General features: G+C 43.5%; 1 protein-coding gene across 1 annotated transcript; it reads left to right on the top strand.

Annotated features, from left to right (window-relative positions):
- The first annotated feature begins 480 nt into the window (after positions 1-480).
- On the top strand, positions 481-20,188 carry LOC146577162 (protein NLRC3-like). Its single transcript, XM_085268142.1, has 9 exons — positions 481-849; positions 934-1,035; positions 3,389-3,467; positions 11,044-11,239; positions 13,601-15,395; positions 16,319-16,492; positions 16,769-16,942; positions 19,241-19,287; positions 19,436-20,188. Exons 1-9 carry the CDS (start codon positions 761-763, stop codon positions 19,972-19,974), a joined length of 3,195 nt encoding a protein of 1,064 aa, XP_085124268.1. The 5' UTR covers positions 481-760; the 3' UTR covers positions 19,975-20,188.
- The last annotated feature ends 912 nt before the right edge of the window (positions 20,189-21,100 follow it).

Here is a 21,100-nt window from a genome sequence, read left to right as displayed (position 1 = left end):
AACAGCTGTTGGAGGTCAGGGGTGTTTATAATTACAGTGCAGGTGGATATGCATCCACCTGCATGAAGCGCCTTGAGGTGACTTTTGTTGTAATTTGGCGCTATATAAATAAAATTGAATTGAATTGAATGTAGTGTAGAACTGAATTAAACATGCTGACGTTATCTGTTTAAAAATCCTTCATTACAAATATTGGATCTGCTTCAACAGGAAGTAATTATGACAACAATACAAAGGTTTTTGGGTTTGATATTTAGACTGACTTAATTAGATAATGGTAAATGGCCTGTATTTGTACAGTGCTTTACTAGTCCCAAAGGACCCCAAAGCACTTTACACATCCAGTCATCCACACATTCACACACTGGTGATGGCAGCTACAGTGTAGCCACAGCTGCCCTGGGGCGCACTGACAGAGGAAACATTCCACAACGGCAACACAACATCAACACAAGTACAGAAACAAACTGTCACTTCTAATTTTTCTTATTAATAGTGAATCAGTGTGTGTCAGTGAATGCATCGTGTGTGCTTCAGGCTCCATCTAGTGGACTGATAGCAGAGCAGCTGATGGCAGCTTCCTCTGCCTCACACTGCTGTCTGACTGCATCCAGCTGACACTGAGATGAAGCAGGAAAGAAGCAGCTGATATTTGGACAGCACACATGATGAAAGGAGGATTTCAGTTGATGTGCACATGAATGATTTGTGTTTCCTCTGCAGGTAGAAAGTGTGTGTGAGCTGATGTGAATTGAGCAGCATGGATCAGTGTGAGGACAGAGAGGAGGGAGTCCCTCCCTCTAAAAGCACTCTGTGTGGGGAACATGAGAGCCAGACCAAAGCTCAGAGGTGAGATGACCATCTCTAACTGTCCATGACTCTTCTCCATGTCACAGCTCAGCACTCACATCACTGCTCCATCATTATTCACAGGAACCAGCCTGGACCTCCACCCAGCTCTGTGTCCTTACAGAGTGACCGGTCTGCTGGTCGCATCATTGATTTTAAAGTCCAGCCTGTGTCTGCTGCAGAGAGGTGAGCTGTTAGCAACATGAACTCTTTGATTAAACTGCTTGATGTTGTTGGATATAAACTACAAACACGTCGTTCCCTCAGTCCCATTTAAACTGTCTTTTAAAACAAGCCTTTGGTTTCTAAACAACTGAAAACCCACTTCAGCAAACAGGAAGTGATCAGAGCGTCCGTCCACTTCCTGTCAGGCCCTGCAAACATTTCATATTGAAGAAAAGTAGCTGATATCTCACATTTTTACTCCACCACATTCAACCATTTTGACATTTTACAGCATGAAACTCTTGTCACATGACTCCTGTTATGTTATAGAGTCATGTGACCACCAGGGAGGGATTTGTATGGATGAAACACATTCAAATCAATCTGATTCATCAATGGAAACATTTTTGGTGTAAATGCAGCAACACTGAAAACGCTGAAGATAAAAACACAACAGATGAAATATGAACAAATCGAGGCTTTGAATACACGTGTGTGTGTTTGAGACACAGAGATAAATGGATTGTGTGTCTGTCCTATTGCTGCGTGAGGGTTTTATTGTAGATTTTGTGCGTGTACACTTTTGACCACGAAGGTGTTGAAAGGGCGTAAAACAGTTGGAGGCACCAGAGTGAACACTAGTGCTGTCAGTAGATTAAAACATGACTAATTAATGACACAATCTTCTGTCATTAATCCTGATTAATCACAATTACTTGATCAATAGCTGCAGTTACATTTTTCCAACTTTATATTTAAGCCTGTAACAGACGTTTACACCATATAATGAAGTCAATGCAGAATAAACACAAAGAATGTTAAACGCTTCAATTCAAAGAGACTTTGAATAGTTTTCAGTCTTTAACTCAGCTTCTCTGCTGTAAATACAACTTTGTAACAAACATATATACTAAAAGCTAAGTGTGCACTAATATATAATAATATATAATCTATATTACTGCTGTTAATGAAAATGTTTAATCAGACTCATCACAGGGTTACTGTGGATTAATTTGGATTAATCACCATTAAACATCATTTTTAATGTAAACGAATCAAAGTTCATTTCATGAGCAAACAGACTCGAGAGAAAAGGGCAAATTTACACACTTAACATGTTTATTGAACATGTAAACATTGATTAACCTCCTGAATGAGCCGACCCCCCCAGGGACAGTCCTGCATGCTAATGATGGGCTCTGCTCTGTACCTGCAGGATTCTGTCAGCCACAAACTCCTCAGCTGATCCTGAATCTGAGCCCATCTGTCAAACAATCATTTTCTTCACAGGTCTGTGGAGGTGGCACTGATCCTGCAGCAGTCTAACACTCTCTGTCACTCTTCTTCAAGTCTTTGACACGAGGAACCAAAACTATGTTATTAACAACACTAACAGGTCTGCAGTTTGTCCACTTGGCAGTTGTGTCATCAGTGCTTTGCATCGTTGTGATATTTTAAGCTGGAAGTGCTTCGGTGAAAAGAAAATTCCTTCTGTCACGATGTGCAGAATCCTTCATGTTGGTCGGCTGGTCCGTCTTGTTATTTTTTTAATGCTCAAACTTTCTATCGAGAGGTCAGTGTGTGTTTGTCATCTTCTATATTGAGCTGATTGGTTCAGCTGCCCGTCACTAACAGATGTGCTGCACATCTGCACGTGTGCAAAGGTAACTCTACTCGGACAAACTGCTCGAAGTGCGTTGATAGAAACATTTCAGGGATTTTGAGTCGTTCTGCTCTCCAGATGTGTCGTGTTAAAGGTTTTTATCATGTTAATCATGATTGAATTGAATTGAATTGAATTGAATGAATGCTTTGTTGGCCATATGCAGTTTGCCCCACAGAGGAATAGGACCCCCCCCCCCCCCCCCGACTTACACATGATGTAACACATGATAACAGATGAACCCCTAATCCTAACCCTACATGTTAATTTTGACAGCACTGGTAAATCCTTTTTAATGTTCTTCTGTCAGATCATTGATTAGACTCGACTCCAAATACGAGACTCAGAAAACTCAAATGAAAACTCAAATCAAAGCCATGAGAAAAGGACTTCTTGTGTTAGAATGAAAACATATGGAAGTGGTCAGGTTTCAAACACTCGATGAATCTGCTGCACAGTTACATTCAGTGACCTTTGGCCTCCTGAGAGCATTAGTTGATGGTTCATCACAGTTTTCTCAAAGTTTCCTCTGAGCTTCTGCAACATCATCACTTCCATCACTGATGAAAGAAAGTTCATAGAAAACAGAAAATATATCTTCACAATCTGAGAGTCTAAAACTTGACAGACTTGATTCAGATGAAGTTATTTGAGCAGAAACTCCTGGAACTTTATCCTGTTTTGATCTGATCCTTCATGGTTCCTCCACAGAGTGGACCAGCAGAACTCAGAGGTTACCAGTGGTCAGTCTGCCCAGCAGCATCAAACACAGCTGGACTCCATATTTATGGTCTGTACATGTACAACAACTACTGTTACATCTGTTCTGTTCACAGTCATCTCCATGCTGCTCTTTGGAGACCAGTGGATTGTCTGTAGGGCTGAGAACAAAGTACAAATACTTCATTTGTTCTGTCCTCACTAAGCGTTGTCCTCGTGAACGTAGACTCAGCTATACAGACAGCTAAACACTCTCCTAATCAAAATCCAGGGAACAGGCCAATGTGTTGAGTTGGATGATTTAATAAGGAAAAAGTGTGAAACTGTTGACAAAACCAGAAATAAACCAATAAAAATGTTGCATCAACATACAGTATAACAAACACATATTCAAAAATATGAACACAATATTTATCTGCTTAGTGAGTGCCCGAATAAAACATCAAATGAAATCACACTCATGATCAAAACGTTAAAGAAACCACATGGCATATGAGCTAGCTTAACCTTACTAGCTTAGGTTATACACGCATTCAAATTAAATTCTAACTACAAACTATATCACGCCTTCACAACAAGAAAGAAAGTAAGTGTGTACATTATTGTACTTTATTGAGCCCCGTGGGGAAATTGCTCTCTGCATTTAACCCATTCACTCAGTGAAGCAGTGGGCAGCCATTGGGCGCCCGGGGAGCAGTGTGTAGGGACGGTACCTTGCTCAGGGGTACCTCAGGGTAGCTGTTAAGGGGAATCGAACCCCCGACCTTCCGATCATGGGGCAACCACTCTACCTACTGAGCTATCCCTGCCCTATAATAATGCACACAAGTTGTCTCAGTGATAACAAACAATATTACTCACAGATGATGCCGTTTATCAACTTGTGAAGGCATGGATGGCAACAGATTAACGGAGGTGAAACTGCCTCTGGCTAGATCTTACAGAGTAAAAAAAAAAAATACACAAAAACAACCACTAGAGGGCAAACTGCTGCAGAACAGAAAATGCCTAATGCCAGCACACTCCCCACCTGACATCCCTAGGATGTCAAACTGCACATCACCTGACAGAGTTTCTCTGCAACAGGAGTATAACCTCAGACACTGGCCTTAAGTAAAGTTTTGGAACACTGTCTCTGAAAACTTTCACCTCGACCTTCCTGACCTTTCCATCGTCACTTGGAAAAGTCCTTGTGATCAGTCCTGTGGGCCAGTCATGTCTCTTCAGTGAATCGTCTTTCATTAGAACAACGTCTCCGTCCATGAGATTAGGTCTCTCCGTTCTCCATTTCTTTCGACCTTGTAGACTACTGAGGTACTCCCTTTTCCACCTCTCCCAGAATGTGTTGGCCATGCTTTGAACCTGATGCCACTGACGTCTGAAGATATTACTATCATCAAAGTTACCAGGAGGAACAGGGAGTACAGCAATCTTCTGAGTTAGCAGCATAGCAGGAGTGAGGATGAGAGATTCGTCTGGATCTGTGGACACTGAAGTAAGTGGTCTGGAATTGACAATTGCAGTTACCTCTGCCATAAATGTTGTCAGGACCTCATGTGTGAGCTGAACAGACCCAAGCTTGAGGAACATTGCGTCAAGGATCCGACGTGTGACACCGATCATCCTCTCCCAGCTTCCCCCCATGTGTGAAGAGTGGGGAGGGTTAAACAGCCATACACAGCCCTGATCAGACAGGTAGTTGGACACTTCCTTGTTGTTACAGCCTTTGGGAGTGATCCCAAGCTCTCGACAGGCTCCAACAAAATTAGTACCACAGTCTGACCTTAGCTGTTTGACAGGCCCTCTAACTGCAAAGAAGCGTCTTAGAGCGTTAATGAAACTGGATGAATCCATTGATTCGATGACCTCGATGTGTATGGCACGCACGCTCATACATGTGAAGATGATTGCCCAACGCTTACTGTTGGCTAGCCCTCCACGTGTCCTCCTTGAGGTGACACACCATGGTCCGAACACATCCAATCCAACAAAGGTGAACGGAGGATCTGTACTCAAGCGATCAGCAGGCAGGTCTGCCATTATCTCCTCCTCCTCTCTCCCACGCAATCTTCGACATGTCACACAGTTGTAGACCAAACTGCTGACAGACCGTCTTCCTCCAACAATCCAGAAACCAGCACTCCTCAAAGCGCCTTCCGTCAAGTGTCGTCCTTGATGGCTGACTTGCTCATGGCAGTGTCTGATAAGCAAGGAGGTAACATGATGTTTACCAGGCATGATAACTGGCTGACCCTCTTCTGCTGTGAGCTGTGACTTTTTCAGTCGTCCTCCGACGCGGAGAAGACCTTCAGAATCAATGAAAGGACAAAGCTTGCTGAGAGAACACTGTTTAGGGACCTGACCTTCCTTTTGTAAGCAGTGTATTTCTTCTGAATAGACCTGCCTTTGGACAGCAAGCAAAATTCTGATCCTTGCATGATGCAGCTGGTCTGGACTGAAAAGCAGCTTGCAGTTGTGCCAACTGTGGCAAGGACCTTCTTTTGCTGCCCTTGTAAAGGAATAAGCAATGTGGCAGAGCCTGGCAATAGCTCTGGTGAGTGACCTCCAACTTGAAAACCGCTCAAAGCGTTTACTGCCCAACTGAAATGACAAATTTGTGGCACAAGTCACTACTTCTGGACGTAGTTCCACATCTGTTGCGGGTTCAACTAGGCTGAAAGCTTCCTGTTTTAAGTGACAATGTTGCTTGTCTACAAGAAAGGCTGGTCCAGACAACCAGGAGGAAGCTGCAAGCTGGTTAGCTGGAATCGCTCTAGTTGCATGGTCAGCTGGGTTGACATCAGAAGGAACATAGTTCCATTGGCTTTTGTTGGTTGAACGTCTTATCCTTTGTACCCTGTTATGAACATAGACGTAGAACCGTCTAGAGTCATTAAATATATACCCAAGTACTACTTTACTGTCTGAGAAAAGCTTGATGTCGTCTACCTGAATGTCCAACTCTGCAGACATAACCTCTGCTAGTTCCACTGCAAGAACGGCTGCACAGAGCTCAAGCCTTGGGATGGTGATGTCAGGCTTAGGTGCCAACTTTGTTTTCCCAAACAGGAATCCAACTTCGCTATGTCCTGCAGCATCTGTGACTCTCAGATAAGCAACAGCAGCAATAGCTTTGGTAGATGCATCACAAAAGATACAGATCTCCTTGCTCTGAGCTGTGGAGAGTGGGACCGTTGTGTAGGCCCTTGGGATCTTCAACTCTCTTAGGTCTTGAAGAGATGTACACCACCTCTGCCACTGTTCAAGCTTTTCTCGGGGCAGTGGTGCATCCCAGTCACAAGTCTCAGTGGTGAGTTCTCTCAAAATAAGGCGGCCCTGAACACTGAAGGGAGCAGCGAACCCCAACGGGTCAAATAAGCTGTTGATAGTATACAACACACCCCGACGTGTAAAGGGTTTTTCTGCGCTGTCCACATGGAAAGTTAGAGTATCTGTAGCAAGGTCCCAACCAAGACCCAGGCTGCGCTGCATGGGAGGGGAGTCCTGACCCACGTCCAGGTCTTGCAGGTTGCTAGCTAGATCTTCAGCTGGAAATGCCCTCATGACCTCAACACTGTTAGACACAATCTTGTGTAGTCTGAGGTTGGATTGCGCTAGCATGTCTTGTGCACCTTTCAGCACTTTGATGGCATCTTCTGCACTGAGGAAAGATTTCAGGCCATCATCAACATAGAAATGTCTGTGCACAAAGCTCCTCACTTCGGGTCCATAGTCCTCTTCACCCTCCATAGCCGTCCTCTTCAGGCCATAAATGGCCACAGCTGGCGAGGGACAGTTACCAAACACATGAACCCTCATGCGGTACTCCAGCACTTTGTCATCAAGTTGGTGGTTACGAAACCACAAGAATCGGAGGTGGTCCCGATGATCCTCCCTCACTAGGAAACTGTGGAACATCTGTTGAATGTCTGTCATCACAGCAACTGGGTCCGTTCTGAAACGCATGAGAACCCCAATTAGGGTGTTGTTGAGGTCCGGGCCTTGTAAGAGCACATTATTCAATGAGATGCCTTTGAACTGTGCGCTTGAATCAAAGACGATCCTTATTTTTCCCAGTTTCTGGGTGTGATAGACACCAAAGGAAGGTAAATACCAATACTCTCTGTCAGGCTCTAGTGGAGGAGCTGGCTCAGCGTGTCCATTTTTGAAAATATCCTCCATGAAATCTATGAAATGATGTTTCATCTCCGGTTTCCTATTCAAGGTACGGCGAAGTGACATCAGTCGGCTGAGGGCTTGCTCTCGATTATTCGGTAAACGTGGTCTTGGACTACGAAATGGCAGGGGAGCCACCCAGCTGTTGGAGTCATCTTTCTTGAACTCCTTGTTCATGATGTGGAGGAAGATTTCATCTTCGATGGAGGGTGCCAGCTAATCATCCTCTTTTGAATGGCTGAAGACCAGCTCACCTAAGCTTGGCTGACTGGAAGTCAGTGTGTCGGAGGATATTAGCTGTTCCTCTATGAACTTTTCTTTGCAGATGATCCTGTTCTCACAAGGCTTGAAGTAGCTTGGTCGCCCATTCTCAAGGACATTGGTCTTGAATGTGTTGACAGTCGGCCGGTGAGCCCCACCGAGACAGACGTCACCGACTATTACCCAACCCAGGTCCACTTGTTGGGCATAAGGTTCGTTGTGACGGCCGTTACGCTGACTGCGCACTTTGTGAACTCGGATGATGTCCCTCCCAAGTAACAAAAGTATCTCAGCTGACGCATCAAGAGGAGGGATCCTTTCAGCAATAGACTTGAGATGCTTGTGGCTTTGGGCAGCTTCTGGAGTAGGGATTTCGTCCCTATTATTGGGAATCAGGTTGCACTCAATAAGAGTCGGCAATGATAAGTGCAACTGTCCATCAGCTGACTCCACCATAAATCCAGAGGCCCTTCTTCCAGCAGTCTCTGTGATTCCTGAGCATGTTTTGAGGGTATAGGGGGAAGCCTCACCCTGGATGTCAAACATGTCAAAGAATGCTGATCTGGCTAGCGACACATTGCTTTGGTCATCTAGCATCACGTATGCCCTCACCTTTTGGTCTGGGCGACCCTTCGGATACACACTGACCAGACAGATTTTGGAACATGATTTACCTTTAAGACCCTCACCACACACGGCTGTGCATGAAGAGGCTGCTATGTCAGTGACACACCCGATAGCCTCCCCACCATGCTCTGCAGAGGGTGGTCTGGAACTTGGAGCCCAAGGTGCCGGTCCAGGATGGAGTGCTGCGATGTGCCGGTCGCTGTCACACTCAGAGCAGTGGGTGTCAGCTTTACACTCTTTAGCTTGATGAGTTGCTGAAGCACAACATTTAAAACATATGGAGTGCTCCACCAGGAAGCGTCTTCGCTCTGCAAGTGATCTTTCTCGAAAGCCTCGGCATTTCCTGAGGGAGTGAGGTTTCTTGTGGAGAGGACACTCTCTGTCCAGATCAATGGTGAGTCCTTTGGAGGACTGAGAGGTGGGGGGGTTTCCTACCTCAGTTTTACTTACGGATAAAGGAGGTTTGGATTTCCATTGTTTGGAGAAGGATCCGTCACCTTTGAATGCAGCTGAACTAAAGTTAGCAAAAGCAAAGCTAGGATCATTTCTCATCTCTGCATGGTTATACACAAAGTCCACAAAAAATGAGAAAGGGGGATATGGAACTTGGTGCTCCCTCTTATAGCGAGACCCCTGAGTTATCCACTGTTCTTGGACGTTGTGGGGCAGTTTCTCCGCTATAGGGTTTATTCCCCTTGCAGTGTCTAGGAAGCTGAGCCCTGGCAAATATCCCTCTTGCTTAGCAGCTTCGATCTCTAGGAGCAGGTCTCCGAGTTCTTGAAGCTTCTGGTGATCTCTATTTGAAATCTTTGGGAAGTGGTTCAATCTATCGAAGAGAGAAGCTTCAATGGCCTCTGGAGAGCCATAGCACTTGTCCAGCCTTCGCCAAAGCATGTTCAAACCCATGAATGGATTGTTGACATAAACTGCCCTTATTCTCTTGGCGTGGTGTAGCGACTCCCCACCAAGCCACTTAATGAGCAGGTCCAGTTCTTCACTAGGTTTGAGGCTAAGTCCCTCCACAGCGTTAACAAAGCTAGATTTCCATGACAGATAACTAGCAGGCTGGTTATCAAACACTTTTAGTCCAGCGGTGACAAGGTCTCGACGCGCCAGATATACAGCTAACTCAGATACACCTTGAGCCTCCAGTGGTGAGCCGGGTGGAAGTTGGTTTGTTGAGTCTGTGCAGCGATGTGTGTGCATGGAGGGGACATCTCTATCTGTGTTAAAAGACAGAGGGTCAGGGCGATTCTTTCTCTGGTTGCCTGGGTGCAGGCCTTCAGCCGAGCAAGCAGAAGGATACGGCTGTTGTGTGTCACGTCTGACGCGATGAACTTCGGTATCTGGGAGGTGTCTGTGTTGTGGTACAGAAGCAGCAGCCTCTGTTTCTTTCTCATTTTGAGCTAAAGCATAACTCTGCCCTGAAGAGAAATGTGCTTGGATGAACTCACCAGTTCGCTGTAATGACTGCTTCATTGCTTGAGCATGACTGGCTTTACTCCCAAGGTCACGTGTCTAAATCTGCAGCAGCCTCAAACACTTGAGCCTCTGCTGAGGCAGCCTCAGCTTCACACTCTTCTTTTAGTGCATTCAATGTAGCCTCTATGCGTGCTTTCTCCACTTGCATGTCTATTTGACGTTTTGCATAGGCTGCTCGCGTGCGTGCAGCTTCCGCCTTGGCACGAGCTTTAGCAGCAGCGGCACTAGCTGAAGATTTATTTGAACTTTGCTTGGAAAATGCAGCTGAGGCAGCACACTCTGACCTAACCTCCAGGCTCTGAATATCGGCATCAATAGGGTTTGAGCTGGACATCGTCTTCAAATCCCGTAAAAAGATACAGAAGAAGCGAACGTAGCCTCTTTGATGTTTTTCTTCTACTTACTGGTTACTGGTGGCGAAGAAATAGGCTGCCGAGATTCCTTCAAAGCTTGATGTGATGGTGCATCTTTTCACTGTTCTGTCTGTATAGCTGAGTCTACGTTCACGAGGACAACACTTAGTGAGGACAGAACATCATTACATAACCTAATAACTGTTTTCAGGTATCTGTAGTTTACTTGAGTAGTAACTATTTTTTACTTCGTACATTTTTAAACAAATATCTGAACTTTCTACTTCTTAAAAGTAGAAACGTCCTCCAAAGACCTGCTTTCTTTTTTACTATCACTTTTAAGTTAAATGAGTACTTCAACTTTTACTGGAGTAGTTTTTAATAGTAGTAGTTTTCCTTAAACACAAGTACAGACTTGGTGTACTTTGCTGATTCTTACAATGATTCAGTTCTGATTCACAAATTCAGTTTTGACTCAGTCAGAAATATTATAATCATGATTATTTATCTTGGATTTCACTGTTGATAGAACCTCTAAACCTTGTAAAGTAAAAACATTTAATTCCAAATGATTTGAGTCTTTCTCTGCCACTACAAACTCCGTGTAAACTACTGTGGTATAAAAACAAAGCTGAGACTTCATCAGAGGTGGAAACATCAGGTTAAGGATCCACACTTTGTGTTTACATGTTTTCATGATTACATGATTTCACTCTGATTGGCTCATTCATAATTATTCTGTTCCAGCTGCTGGAGGACAACATCATCACTTTTTTGAACGAGCTGAAGAAGATCCAGAAGGTTCTGAGTCCAGATTACCCAGAATGCTTAGAGAGTCAGAGGGAGGATGAGGAGGAGAGGAGCAGAAAGGCACTTGTGACAATCACAGTGAACTTCCTGAGGAGACTGAAGCAGGAGAAGCTGGCTGAGCGTCTCTATTGCAGTAAGAGCATTTCTGTAAGCGTTTAAGCTGATTGATGACTACAACAGTCATTAAACAACCACTGCTGTCCTACCGAGAGACTTCAAAGCTCATGTGGGCAATGACAGTGAGTCCTGGAGGGGCGTGATTGGGAGGAACGGCCTCCTGGATCTGAATCCGAGTGGTGTTTTGTTTTTGGACTTCTGTGCAAATCACAGTTTGTCCTTAATGAACAGCATGTTTGAACATAAGGGTCCATAAGTGCATGTGGCACCAGGACGCCGCAGGATGCTGGACAGACCTGGCACAACTAAACGTGCGTGTGAACGCCTCACAGAGGCCCTGGTCTGCAAGACCTTGAACATACACCTCTGGCAGAGCTTCAGCTGCAGTCTGAGGCAGACTGGTGCTCTACTTGCACTGTGTATAGTGCGGGTGGAGCACTGCTGACGTCGACAGAGAATATTGTCGGGCGGTGGAAGGAATACTTTGAGGACTTCCTTAATCCCATTGGCTTCCTCCTCCTGTAGAAGAAGCAGAGGCTGTGGATGAGGGGATGACTCGCCTGTCTCCGGGGGCGAGGTCCCTAAGAGAGATAAACGACTCCTTGTTGGGTACACTGGAAACCCGAATAAGTCCAGTGAACTCAACATTTATGAGGAAACTGATTATATAATAGTTTTAAAGTTAACTTACAGTGAACTTGTAGTTTTTAAGTAAGTTAAAAAATATGACCTGAATAAGATCAAGGAATTGAACTACCTCCAACCTGTAACTTAGTATTTAAGTAACTTACAAAGTTTAATTTCACTAAACTTGTATATTTTACTTTATTTGAACTTTATTTCATTACTTTACTAACTTAAATATTATAACTTATATAAACTCTAATTACCTATTAAAGCGCATGCTAAGTCTAACCCTTCATAGACAGGGTCTTTCTGTAAAGAAAGAAAGCTGAGACAGATTTGCAATTGCAAGTTTATTTCTACAAAACTTTACATACTTCTGCATTTGGACATGTTTTTAGTGCTTATTGTACAACGTGTACAGTGAAAATGTTAAACAATATAGTGCTTCAGCCTTTTCTTTGGCTCTCTTTTAAAAATAATTCTGGAAACAACATAAAAAAAAAGTATCAACCTGATGCTGTTATAATTTAATAAAAAACATTTTTATAAACATTTAAACCAAATAAATAGTCTCAGTCTACTCTTTAGCTTTTCCCTTAAACTTCAACATAAATAGTTTTTTTTATAACAAATAATCTTTTTTCTCCAGTTGTTCCCTTTTAAAACTTTTAAAAATAGAAACATTTAAAACAAAAAATATGTATGAGCATTTTCTTCCACGTTTTCATTATAAGACTAAGTTAAATAGAACACCCACCATATAAAAAAAGCTATCTAGAGGCATGTTTGTCTCAGTCTGTCTCAGGCTGTGGGGAACAGATAGCAGCAGATGTCCTAAACCTACAGATCTTTGTATGAAACTTTACTACAGTTTAGTGCAACTAGTCATGCGAGCCATCAACTTCAGTGGAACAGTTTGAATTTTGCCAGCAGTATAGTGCCAGCACCTGTACGTGCTACTCTGGCAGTAAAAGATTGTTTTTGAGGCGAAGAAGACATGGTTTCAACTGTTTACCATCCTCAAGGCCCATCATGAATTTCTGGATGAATGTGTTAACCAGGCTTTTTGGATAGTCCAGATGTAAGACATAAAACAATCGGAACAACAAGACAAATGCATCAGCCCACTTGGGAATGTCGCCAACCACAAGCTCATCTTCCACTACAGCTGCTGCACTGACTACAACATTATTAAAACACAATAAAAAAAAAAAAACTTACCTCGGAGCTTAGCGATAACTGTGTTTAATGCTCAAATCCCACTTCAAGCTGTTCGAACGAAAAGAAAAACCACAACTGAGACAGCTAGCTTAGCCCACATTTACACCGCAGCGGTTATTAGGTTAATATGTAAAACATATTTCGCCAAAACGTAACCATTACCATATCACAACGCTTATGGTGAAAATAAGTAAACCACTGGCAATAATAATTCCCAACAACTGGTACGTGGCTGCCACTGGCATTTTAGGCAGACCCAGGACACAATGGAAACATTATATCTCTTGGCTTGCCTGGGAACACCTTGATGTTCCCCCAGACAAGCTGGAGGAAGTGGTCATGAAGAGGGTTGTCTGGGCTAATCTGCCTAGGCTGCTGCCTCCTTGACCGGCCCTGGATAAGCGGAAAAATATAAATGGATGGATGGATGACTAGAACATTTGTTATTGTCTTAAGAGATTGACCAACATGTAGCCAAATATCCATGCTTTAAAGAAATGAGACGTAATGTTTTGCATTCTTTTTCCAGAACATTTTCCTACGGTATGTCACCGTAACCTTAAATCCACCCTGAAGAAGAAGTTCCAGTGTGTGTTTGAGGGCATCGCTAAAGCAGGAAACCCAACCCTCCTGAATCAGATCTACACAGAGCTCTACATCACAGAGGGAGGGACTGCAGAGGTCAATGATGAACATGAGGTCAGACAGATTGAAACAGCATCCAGGAAACCAGACAGACCAGAAACAACCATCAGACAAGAAGACATCTTTAAAGCCTCACCTGGAAGAGATGAACCAATCAGAACAGTGCTGACAAAGGGAGTGGCTGGCATTGGGAAAACAGTCTTAACACAGAAATACAGCCTGGACTGGGCTGAAGACAAAGCCAACCAGGACATCCAGTTCATATTTCCATTCACTTTCAGAGAGCTGAATGTGCTGAAAGAGGAAAAGTTCAGCTTGGTGGGACTTGTTCATCACTTCTTTACTGAAACCAAAGAAGCAGGAATCTGCAGCTTTGAAGACTTCCAGGTTGTGTTCATCTTTGATGGTCTGGATGAGTGTCGACCTCCTCTGGACTTCCACAAAACTACAATCCTAACTGACCCTAGAAAGTCCACCTCAGTGGATGTGCTGCTGATAAACCTCATCAGGGGGAAACTGCTTCCCTCTGCTCGCCTCTGGATAACCACACGACCTGCAGCAGCCAATCAGATCCCTCCTGACTGTGTCTGCATGGTGACAGAGGTCAGAGGGTTCATTGACCCACAGAAGGAGGAGTACTTCAGGAAGAGATTCAGAGATGAGGAGCAGGCCAGCAGGATCATCTCCCACATCAAGACATCACGAAGCCTCCACATCATGTGTCACATCCCAGTCTTCTGCTGGATCACTGCTACAGTTCTGGAGGATGTGCTGGAAACCAGAGAGGGAGGACAGCTGCCCAAGACCCTGACTGAGATGTACATCCATTTCCTGGTGGTTCAGGCCAAAGTGAAGAAGGTCAAGTATGATGGAGGAGCTGAGACAGATCCACACTGGAGTCCAGAGAGCAGGAAGATGATGGAGTCTCTGGGAAAACTGGCTTTTGATCAGCTGCAGAAAGGAAACCTGATCTTCTATGAATCAGACCTGACAGAGTGTGGCATCGATATCAGAGCAGCCTCAGTGTACTCAGGAGTGTTCACACAGATCTTTAAAGAGGAGAGAGGACTGTACCAGGACAAGGTGTTCTGCTTCATCCATCTGACTGTTCAGGAGTTTCTGGCTGCTCTTCATGTCCATCTGACCTTCAGCAACTCTGGAAAAAATCTGCTTGAACAGAAACAAATAACCTCCAAGAGTTTTAGCTTTTTAAACCAAAAAGAATCTTTTCACCAGAGTGCTGTGAACAAGGCCTTACAGAGTCCAAATGCACACCTGGACTTGTTCCTCCGCTTCCTCCTGGGTCTTTCACTGCAGACCAATCAGACTCTCCTACGAGGTCTGCTGACACAAACAGGAAGTAGCTGGCAGACCAATCAGGAAACAGTTCAGTACATCAAGGAGAAGCTCAGTAAGAATCTGTCTGCAGAGAAAAGCATCAATCTGTTCCACTGTCTGAATGAACTGAATGACCGTTCTCTAGTGGAGGAGATCCAACAGTCCCTGAGATCAGGACGTCTCGCCACAGATAAACTGTCTCCTGCTCAGTGGTCAGCTCTGGTCTTCATCTTACTGTCATCAGAAGAAGATCTGGATGTGTTTGACCTGAAGAAATACTCTGCTTCAGAGGAGGCTCTTCTGAGGCTGCTGCCAGTGCTCAAAGCCTCCAACAAAGCCCTGTGAGTAAATCTGTGATCATGTTTATTTTTAAAATGTTGATTAAAAGTGGTCATAGATTTCTTCCATGACAGATCCATGTCCTAAAACCATGAGCCAGCCTAGTTGTATAGTATAAAAGAAAAAAGGAGAACTTTTGACCACAATATTGTAACTTGAATACTTTTGATACAGCCTTTAAAAATAAAATTTATGAACAGAATCGGTGACAATGGGCAGCCCTGGTGGAGCCCATCACCCACCGGACTTATTGCTATCAAACGTATTGCCGGCTATGCCAACCAAGCTCTTGCAGTGGTTGTAAAAGGATCGAATGGCCCGTAGCAATGGCCATAAAATGTTTCTCAGTTTTATTATTTTCAGTCACATCTGTTTTTGATTATTAACTGAATATTTTAAAATTCAGGCTTTTTATGTTATACAAAACATCATATTTTCTTATGATGTCTTGTATTGATTCTGAAGGAATAGTTTTCATCAGTATCGCAGATACCAGCCTGAATTTTACTTTGTATTGGATCAGAAAGGAAATCAGTGGCATCACACATCACTTACAGCAACTTCAGTACCTCTTCATTTTAATAAACTGGGGGAGGTGCACCAAGATTCAGTATGAGATAAAGAATTATTTTTAACTGTAAGGTTGGAGAAATCTGTTGTTGGAAATTGGAAGAACAGGTCATCTTAAAAATCACTGCATTGTAGTTTTATTCAGGCCCCTTCAATCTGTGATCGCTGTTGCTTTGCATTGTAAATGCTACTATTACAAAAGTCACAAATATTAGTGTATGTGTGTGCTATTGGGTAAGAAACCAAAAGAACAGAATCTACCAGCACCTCACTGATTTCTGCTTAAAAACAACAAAAAAGCAATAAAGCTCTGATTTGTTTGGTTGATCTTCTCTCCCTTCCCGCTTGATTTCAGACTGAGTGGTTGTAACCTGTCAGACAGAAGCTGTGAAGCTCTGTCCTCAGTCCTGAGCTCCCAGTCCTCCCATCTGACAGAGCTGGACCTGGGTAACAACAACCTGCAGGATTCAGGACTGAACCTTCTGTCTGCTGGGATAAAGAGTCAATACTGCAAACTGGAAACGCTGAGGTCAGATCAAGCAATATCGATTTTTCTTTTCATCAATTAACATCATTTAATCAATTTCATTTGGAAAAAATTAACATTGAGCCAGTGTATTTTTTTTTTTAATGAATCCATGCAAGTCACAGTAAACTGCCACATTTGTCTTTTGTAACATGAGGCATAAGGATTCCAGCATGTCCTGAAACAGTGTTGAAATATTGTAAATGTAGTAGCTCCTCATGGCACCATGAATATACTTGAACACAAGTGTTTCATGTCTTCTTGTCATCCTTTCTTCAGACTGAGTGTCTGTAACCTGTCAGACAGAAGCTGTGAAGCTCTGTCCTCAGTCCTGAGCTCCCAGTCCTCCCGTCTGACAGAGCTGGATCTGGGTAACAACAACCTGCAGGATTCAGGACTGAAGCTTCTGTTTTCTGCAGTGGAGAGTCCAAAGTGTACGCTTGGGATTCTCAGGTCAGGATTCAGTCTTTTCTGATGATGATTTAAAACCTGAGTCAGGTCGATAAATGGCTTACTCATTTACAACAGACATGATTTGTTAAATCACCTTATATATGTGTGCTTAAGTTTTGTGGTGCTCTGATTTATTGCCCGTGCTGTCTTTCAGTTCAGCTTTGTCGAGTCTCTGGTAGGATTTCTTTTACATGACCTGTGTAAAAACAAAACAGGAAACACATTAAGCTGAAGTAAGATGCACAATTTGACAAATGAGGCACAAATAATGTTGCTGCTTTCTGGAAAGTGCGTCTAAGAAGACCCAATGGAGAAAGTGAAGAGAAAAATCAAAGATTAAGAAGAAGAAAATGGCAGAGGCAGTTTCTCTTGGACTGCCTGCAGATGGGGCGAGACTCTAGAAACAGGGATGATTGGAGAAAATGTAAAGAGGCCATATGATAAACAAGGAGATGAATACTCTGGTGTTCTGGGGATAGTGGGAGTGAGAGGGAGAGATGCCAGTAAATGATTTCAGAGAATCAGAGCTAAGAAACCAAAGCAAGTGGGAAACTACAAACATGTGGACAGACTCATAATTAGGCCAAAGACACATTAAAACAATTATTACAGGTTTAGAAACGGATGGATATGAAGGAGCTTAGCATGAATTTGCATTGAGGAAAGAATAGCAACGAGCATCAGAGGAAACAGTTAGGAAAACTAAAAGGATGTACTGGCAGGAATACTGCAGTACTTTAGGAAGAACTACACCAGTTCAGAATGTGTGGAGTACAGTAAAGAACATGAATGCAGACAGGAAACAACAGCAGCTGTTGTAAAGTAAATTCAAACTCCTTCATTAAATGCAACTGGTTGAGTTGAAAACAATGGAGACTGATTGTGTTACGTTGTTTATTCTCTATAGAAATGGAGCAGAAGGAGTGCATGCAGAGCTGGACGTGGGCTGAATATACATGCGTGTATCTGTGTTGTCTGTGAGCAGAGAAAACAAAGCGCTGGAAATGTCCAGTGTATCATAAGCCAGCCAGTCCTGTTACTGCAATTCACTTCTTCACCAGAAAGTGTCACCATCAGGCTTCAACAGCAGTTTCCAGTATTAATAGTGTTAATGAGCTCCAGGTAGTATGGATGGGAAAATGTAGAGATGCTGGGCAAACAATATGATCAAATCCACAGTGGGAATAATTGAAGTGATGACGGCAGGTGTAGAGAACAAAAATGAATCATATTGAAATGTTAAATCAGGAAAATCCTGGAGAAGAGGATAGTTCTAATGTTCAGTTTGTAATGTTTGAATTCAAAGCAGCTCTTAAGTGCATAAAAATGACTTCACCTGGGAAGGATCAGGTGTGTTACATCATGATGAAGCAGTTAGAGGAGGCTCTGCTGCTCTTCTATAATAGAATATATCAGGAAGCTGGAAAGAACTGTGAAAGCAGGGAAAGACCCCACTAAGACCACAGGTTATAGGCCTACAGCTCTAACATCTCATCCAGGGAAAGTCATGGAAAGACTGTCAGTGGACAGACTGATGTATGTGACTGAAAGAAGGCAGCTGTTTGCACCTTCTCAGCAGGGGGAGGAACACCATGGACCCAGCAGTCAGTTACAGTCAGAGATGAGGAAAGCTCAGTGCATTAGGAGATGAGGTGTGGTTTGTATCAGCCAACTTAAATGATGGAAATGAAGGAGCTGTTCCTGGTTAATATTCTGTGTTTGCTAACAGTACCACAGACCCAGGCCTAATCTGTCATCTGTTAAGACGTCCAACATCTCCTCATTTATTGGTGGATAATCCACTAACTTGTTTTAATGCACAAGTTCATGTGATGTGTGTGGCTCGCTGCTGCTGATACAAAGTTGGAGGTAAACAGGTCGGCTAAAAAAGCTGAAGGGAGATGGCTCATAACAAATGACCGCCACTTTATTAGGTCACGGGTGAACTGTACCTGAGACAGTGGGCACTGTGTACCGAATAAAGTGTCAGCCATGGTAAATGTGTTTCCAAGAGGAGAAAACCAGCTGGCAGCAAAGGCAGGGAGGTGTCCTTTCCACCTAAACAGGAGAGGAATATAAAGATAATGAAGGTCACGGTTTGTATTTCATTCAGTACAGTGATGTACTGATCTAGGATCAGTCCAATCATCAGCAGTTTGATCCACGTATGGATTGAAGTGTGTTTGTGAAAATGTTGGACTGTTCCTTTATCAGTGTGTAACAGTGTGTGTGTGAGAGCCATGTAATGTCCATGTGTGCATGCTGACTGTGCTGCTCTGACCCCCCTCCTCCTTTCAGGGTGGAGCCTGCTGGAGTCCGATGGTTGAGACCAGGTCTGAGGAAGTGTAAGTGTGTTTTTAATGGGATTCATGAAAACAAAGCAGCACACATTCAACCATCTTCATCATGTCAGGAGTCAACATCAAAGTGTCAATCAATGAACAGATGATGGATCAATAACTGCAGCTGGATTGTGTTTGTTCTCTCCATCAGATTCCTGTCAACTCACAATCGACACAAACACAGTGAACACAAAGCTCCAACTGTCTGACAACAACAGGAAGGTGACATGTGTGAAGGAGGTTCAGTCATATCCTGATCATCCAGACAGATTTGATGGTTTTTATCAGCTGCTGTGTAGAAATGGTCTGACTGGTCGCTGTTACTGGGAGGTCGAGTGGAGAGGAGACGTTTGTATATCAGTGAGTTACAGAAGCATCAGAAGGAAAGGAGGCAGTGCTGACTGTTGGTTTGGATACAATGATCAGTCCTGGAGTCTGTACTGCTCTGATGATGGTCCTCAGTCTGTCTGGCACAATAAAATACAAACATCCTTCTCCTCCTCATCCTCCTCTGTCTCTAACAGAGCAGCAGTGTATGTGGACTGTCCTGCTGGCACTCTGTCCTTCTACAGAGTCTCCTCTGACACTCTGATCCACCTCCACACCTTCAACACCACATTCACTCAAACTCTTTATCCTGGGTTTAGACTCGGTTCCTTGTCTCGTGGTTCCTCAGTGTCCCTGTGCTGAGTGGAGTGTAAAGAGTGTCTCCTGTTACAGAAACACTCTGACTGTTGAACAGATAGTTCAGTCTGTACATGTCTGTCTCTTTCACTCACAAACACGTTTTCAGATTCATGGATTCAATCAGTTGATGTTTGAAACTCTTCTAAATGATTCCTTGTAAACTTCTTCCTCTTCAGTCACAAACAAACAGGAAGTGATGTCACATGTGTTCCTGTCCACACAGCAGAATGAGTCTATTGCTGACAGTGATGTACAAACAGAGTGAGCATTTCTGAGGCCCAAAATAAACTGAGTAGTTCACTGAATGAACAATGGACTGTGAGCTCAGTTCCTTCATCATTAGTATGGATTATATATGTATATGTATTATATTAGTATCATATATATCAGGTGCTGCTGCTTTCAGTCATTGTGCAAATGTGCTGTTTGTAAGCTTGTAAAGCTGCAGTCAGCTGAGACTGAAGAAGTCACCTGATCAGTGAGCAAACGTTTCTGAAAACGTCCAGATGAACAGAATCAACCTTTTGGGATCAGCCAGCAATGCAGCATCATTGTTGTTCAGCTTCAGAGGTTTGCAGGAATGAACTGATGACCAGAAACAGCTGCAAAGTCCAAGAAAATACCAGCTGGAGTTCAGCTGCATTTGAAGAAGTCAAAGAAAAGTAAGGATGGCAAAGGGCGACGTTTTCTTCCAAAGAGCTGCAAACATGGTCGACGCCTCATTAGAAGAATCATCTGGACATTTGTGAGGAACTCTAACCAAGAAAGCAACGTCACACAGATCCAACAGACAGTTTCCATGACTGCAAGTGTTGAGTGGAAAAATGCTACATTGCATTATTGCATCCTCTCACCACAGGAGGCGCTGTTGGCACCACTGATTGCTGATCAGCTGTTCTCTGATGATCTGATTGATACTGTGAATAACGGGACTCACTGAACTCTGTGACACAGTGAAGATTACAGAGTTTAACTTCACCCTTTAAGACTGACCACAGAACCAAGTCCGCCAGAGCTTTTGTTATATTTTTACATGCTGTGGAGCCATTTGTGGGAGCATTTCAAGTTGCTATACATCAATACAACTGTTATAGCCCTAATTTTAATAATATGTATGCATTAAGTCCAT

This window comes from Mchenga conophoros, linkage group LG3 (genome assembly GCF_057382185.1).
Source record: "Mchenga conophoros isolate Kocher_MC1m ecotype Shallow Benthic linkage group LG3, M_conophoros_male_GT1.1, whole genome shotgun sequence".
Classification (NCBI taxonomy): Eukaryota; Metazoa; Chordata; class Actinopteri; order Cichliformes; family Cichlidae; genus Mchenga; species Mchenga conophoros.
This window is presented reverse-complemented; position numbering and strand designations above follow the sequence as displayed.

Coding starts and splice junctions, on each gene's coding strand:
- LOC146577162 (XM_085268142.1), top strand. CDS start 761: ATGGATCAGTGTGAGGACAGAGAGGAGGGAGTCCCTCCCTCTAAAAGC. Junction 3,468..11,043: donor AGCTGGACTCCATATTTATG/GTCTGTACATGT, acceptor ATTCTGTTCCAG/CTGCTGGAGGACAACATCAT. Junction 11,240..13,600: donor GGCTGAGCGTCTCTATTGCA/GTAAGAGCATTT, acceptor TTCTTTTTCCAG/AACATTTTCCTACGGTATGT.